Source organism: Mauremys reevesii, linkage group 6 (assembly GCF_016161935.1).
Source record: "Mauremys reevesii isolate NIE-2019 linkage group 6, ASM1616193v1, whole genome shotgun sequence".
Lineage (NCBI taxonomy): Eukaryota > Metazoa > Chordata > Testudines > Geoemydidae > Mauremys > Mauremys reevesii.
Genome location: NC_052628.1, coordinates 98,111,641 through 98,116,600, shown reverse-complemented (window position 1 = coordinate 98,116,600; position 4,960 = coordinate 98,111,641). Strand labels below are relative to the sequence as shown.

The 4,960-nt window shown below is 42.9% G+C and overlaps 1 protein-coding gene across 1 annotated transcript; it reads right to left on the bottom strand.

The window, feature by feature from the left end:
* Positions 1-585: 585 nt before the first annotated feature.
* Positions 586-1,149, bottom strand: LOC120407296 (interferon kappa-like). The gene has a single exon (XM_039542806.1). The coding sequence runs from the start codon at positions 1,147-1,149 to the stop codon at positions 586-588; it is 564 nt and encodes a 187-aa protein (XP_039398740.1).
* Positions 1,150-4,960: the final 3,811 nt, after the last annotated feature.

Below are 4,960 nucleotides of genomic sequence, written 5' to 3'. Positions count from 1 at the left end.
TAACTTGAACTGCTCGAACAAAGCAAACATTGGAATTAATCAGACACAATATCAGATACATGACTGGAAATAGCATATCTTGAAAGAGTGATGAATTATTTTAAACAAAAACATAATTTAAAAATATATAGCAGAAAAATACCATTATTTTATTTTTAGTCCAAATAATTGATTTACATGATTCGTGGAAAGGTCATGGCTTGTTGGTTCCTTCAGAATTAAGAGATCTTGTGTAGGTAGGTGAAATGGGAACCACAATAAATAGCACACTTTTCTCAGAAGGGAACGCTACGGCAATAATGTTAATTGCCACAAAATTACCACTGTCCTATGCAGTCATACTTATTGAAAATTATGTGGGTTATTTTGTGGTCAGTGTGCAATTATTTGTATAATAAAGTTTTATTGTTTATAAACAAAATATTTCTTTGCAATAATTTAAATGCAACAATACATAATTGGCAACATATAAATAGTCATAGAAAACCAGTGAATTTTAACTAGAAGCATTTTCACAGTCAGTAGATAATTTAAAATAAATTCATTTTTTTCTGATTCCAATTCTCAGATCAAAATGTTTATACCTTAGTTTCTAAGCCTTCCTATAACTTTGTCAATAAACTGAAGACATCTCCTCATTTCCAGGCGGATGATCTCCCAGGAACACAGGCTGTATTGTTTGTCTTTTAGAAAATTATCTATCTTTTGGAAGTACTTTTTCAGTTTCAGTCTAATGATTTCCTCACTCCTTGAGTAGGGTTGTTTCTTCTCCATCTTCTCTGTCAAACATGCCTCCAGATGCTCAATTTGCTGATTAAGTCCATTTTGGAATCTTTCAAGAAATCTTCCATCCCAGGCAGCTAAGGTTAGATTTTTGGTAAAGATATAGAAGATCAGTTGCAGGATCTCCTGGATTTCCACCTTGGCATTCTCTTTCTGTCTGAGCTTTAGAAACTGCTCAGGGAACTTGAAGTGAATTTTTTCACTTTGACATTGCTCAGGAAATTGTTGACCCATTTTGTTCAGAAGGTGTAAATTGCCCTGTATCATTTTGTTGTGCAGGAGGGGAAGAATATTACAATCCTGAGTTGAGATTTTGGTGATGCACAGCAGCACAAGGCTAATTTGCAGCAAACAAAAAGTGGTCATGATAATGATGATGTCTTACACTTCTCGACTGAGTATAAATCCAGACAGACACACTGGAATGTTTTGAAGGTCTTTTGTAGATGCCTGATTTTTTTTCTTCCATAGCTATAAACTTAATTATTCTGTAGGAGAAGTTTTCTTTCATCACTTTTGGTTTTCAAGGATTTCCCCTGTGTTTTTGAAACTTACCACTTTCACTTTCTACTTAATGACTTCATTGTCTTGTACCACTTTCCTTTTTCTTTTGATCAGAAAATTACAATATGGTATCTCCCCTTAGGTCATATAGTCCATACTCCTGCCAATTATCTATTGTAAATTTGCTCAGGATTGAAAGAGGTCTCAAAGAAGTGCCAGATCTGTTACTGAAATTTCATTAGTTCTTAATATTTTAGCACCAGAAGAGCTTGTTTAAATACATGTATAATATTATCATTTCCCTTTTGGGACAGGAAAGTGTTTAACATTATTTAGCAGGACTTACTCTTCCTGAAATTCAGTTAAGAAGTCTCTGCCTCAGTTCCCCATCTGTAAAATTGGTATAATTCCTTTCTCTTTTGCTTTGTTTAATCTGATGTAAGGAAGTGTGAATAGAAAAGCAGACAGGGCTGCTGTTTAGGAATTTGTAATCTAAGCCAGGGCCGCCCAGAGGATTCCGGGGGCCCGGGGTCATCGTCGGCGGGGGGCCCCCGCTTCGGCAGTAAGTCGGTAAGTGCCCCAAAGACCCACGGCGGGGACCCCCCTCCGCCGAATTACCGCCGAAGCGGGACCCGCCGCCGAAGTGCAGCCCCCACCGCGGGTCTTCGGGGCACTTCGGCAGCGGGTCCCAGAACGGAAGGACCCCCCCCCCCGCCGCCGAATTACCGCCGAAGACCCGGCTGCGGGTCCCGCTTCGGCGGCGGGGGGTCCTTCTGTCCCGGAGAGGAAGGACCCCCGGCCAGCAAAGACCGGGAGTGAAGAAGCTCCGGGGGCCTGGGCCCCGTGAGAGTTTTCCGGGGCCCCCGGAGCGAGTGAAGGACCCTGCTCCAGGGGCCCCGAAAAACTCTCGTGGGGGCCCCTGTGGGGCCCGGGGCAAATTGCCCCACTTGCCCCGGCGGCCCTGGACTCTAAGCTTGTGGCAATGTCATTGATATTAGGATCTTGATAGGTAATGCTCAATTGTAGGTTTCTTCTGCTGTTTTCCTTCCTTGCTATTTTCTCCTGTGCTAGTTTCTGGTCATCTCTCACTAGCTAAACAGAGTTGGACTGGCTTGATTCTTGAATGGGGGAAGAGTGTTCATCAAAGAACACTTTAGAGCTTCGGGAGTGGTATTAACAATGCAACAATGGGCAGTCTTATCTGAAGGTCTATTTTTGTTTTTTCATAAGATGTATAACACAGGTCTTCAGTATTCTATATTATTTTTTATGATGTTAGAGAGATGTATTTACATGTTGTGTTGTTTTAATCTTGGAATCTATTTGGTTATAAGGCAAACAAACACTAAGAGTGTCTTTTGAAACTGCCTGTCATTTCCCCTTGTTAAGGGAATATGACTATTCTTTATTTCTAGGATCTCAAAGATAAGTGATATATAGCACTTGGTTTATCACAACGACAAAAGCTAGGCCAGTAACCCCATCTTACTCCATTTCTCTCAATTTTAAATCTACACAAAGAATTCTAGAAATATTCTTAATGTGAATGATACTCCAGAATCTTCAGTTGTTTAACTTTAGTGTAAACATGTATTCAGTGCATCTTGGTGTAACACAGTGAACACAACTGGAATGCATGTAGATCATTCTCAGTGGCTATTGCCCGCTTGAGGGAGGAAGAGTTAAGATTGCATTGTCATGTACCTTAATTATGTACTTCCTGGTTTTCAGAAGTTTATTTTGAAATACCTTAACACTTCATTTCCTGGGTTTGTGTGTCATAGAACTCAACTCTCTGGAAGGGTACTAGACACCAGAGGGTCTAATACATTAACATTAACATTTCTTTGTCAGTGAATTTCCTGGGTTTGTGAACAGAAAGAGGTGTTTTTTGTAGGAGTTAGTGGTCATTTAGGTAGTTGAGGTTATCACACAGGTTGATATACTACTGTGGTTAGGTAATAACAATACTTGGCATTCATGGTGCTTTTTAGCTGTAGATGATCAGTGCAAAGTATGTTACAAAGGATTATTAGCCCCATTTTGCAGATGGGGAAACTGAGTCACATAGCTATAGTATGACTGTCACCTAGCAGGCTAGTGTAGCACTGGGACTAAAACCTAAGTCCCAGTTCAGTGCTCTCTCATTTAGGCAACACAGTTGCTATGTGTAGCTAAGTGTGGTTTCCCCGCTCCCCCCAGGTATACTTTTATAGTGGAATGGAGCTAATGGTTGTGCTTTGAAATTGTTGTGGTGTGTAGTTGCTAACAGGGCCAGTGAGACATAATCTAGGTCCCAAATCTTGGAAGTTTTATTAGATGGTGGTTACAATACATTTAAGAGCCTGAGAGAAGACTTGTGTGTCCATCTCCTTCACCACTCACTCCCCCCCCCCCCCCCGCATTCTCCACAAAATACAATATCTGGCCAATGTTTCCAGCTCATCCTCTCCTTCCTGTCCCATTACCATTAGGGTGTGAAAAGTTGCTCCTTACTGTTTGGCACCCTCTCCTGTTACATATTCATATCCAGGCAGCAGCTGACTGGAGAGCTGCATATTTCCTGAGTTATGTGGTCTGAGCTGTACACAGAGCAAGGCCCCTACTACTCAGCCACTCAACCTAGCCTCAAGCCCTAGAGGGGCGGGCCCTCCAATCCCAGCACAGTTAGGCAGGCAGAACACCTCAGAACCCCTTAGAGGGGCAGGTCTCCCTCCTTCCCACCATCCTAGCATAAACATGGGAGGGGAAGATGTGGGATTGACAGGCTCTCCCCTGCCCAGCCCACTGTCCCCCTCTTCAATGTCCCACACATGCCTTCCCCCTGACCTGAGCTCCTCTAACTCCTTTCCCCTCCCACATGTTCCCATTTAGTCCCTCTCCATAATACCTTGCCACAGCTGACAGCCCCTTCCCTTCTCCCAGCAAGCATTTGCATGTGCAATTTTTTTAAAAAATAGTTTGAGCACTTTCTTAATTATCTGCTGTGCTCAATTAAGCTTTCCCCCCCAAAGAACTACCCTTCCAATCCACAAGGCAGATTGAAGCAATATGCCTACAGGTCTTCCTCAGATTTTTGCCACAGGTAGGTTTTGAAGCTGTATTGCTACAGCTCAAGGTCAATGGCCAGATCATGTCCCTTGAACCACCAATGTCATGTAAAAACATGGCTTAGAAACCCTCTTGTCTAGTCTTTCTGAACAACTACATTGTAATCCATTTAGAGAGACAAGGTGGGTGAGGTAATATCTTTTATTGGACCAACTTCTGGTGGTGAGACACACAAGTTTTCAAGCTTACACAGAGCTCTTCTTTGGGTCTGGGAAATGAAGGGTATGTCTACACTGGCCGAGTTAGAGTGCCACTCAGAAAGTGCTGAAGGGAAACTGCTGTTGTGTGTTCACACTGTCAGCCGCCTGCACAATAGCATGTTCACACTTGCAGTGGTATTTGGAGTGGTGCACTCTGGGCAGCTATCCCACAGAGCATCTCTTTCTCTTCTGCCCCTAAGAGTTGTGGAAAGGCAGAGGGGATCATGGGCCATCCTGGGTCCTGTCCCAATGCCCCATGATGAATTGCTTTGTATCCCAGCAATCCCTGTGCTTCTATCCGCATTTGGCGCCATCTTTCAATGGTTTGTGTACTGCGTGCTCTGCCTCTTCAGTCTGCAGGA

What these genes read in the sequence shown, in the direction of transcription:
- LOC120407296 (XM_039542806.1), bottom strand. Translation starts at nt 1,149, where the DNA reads ATGACCACTTTTTGTTTGCTGCAAATTAGCCTTGTGCTGCTGTGCATC.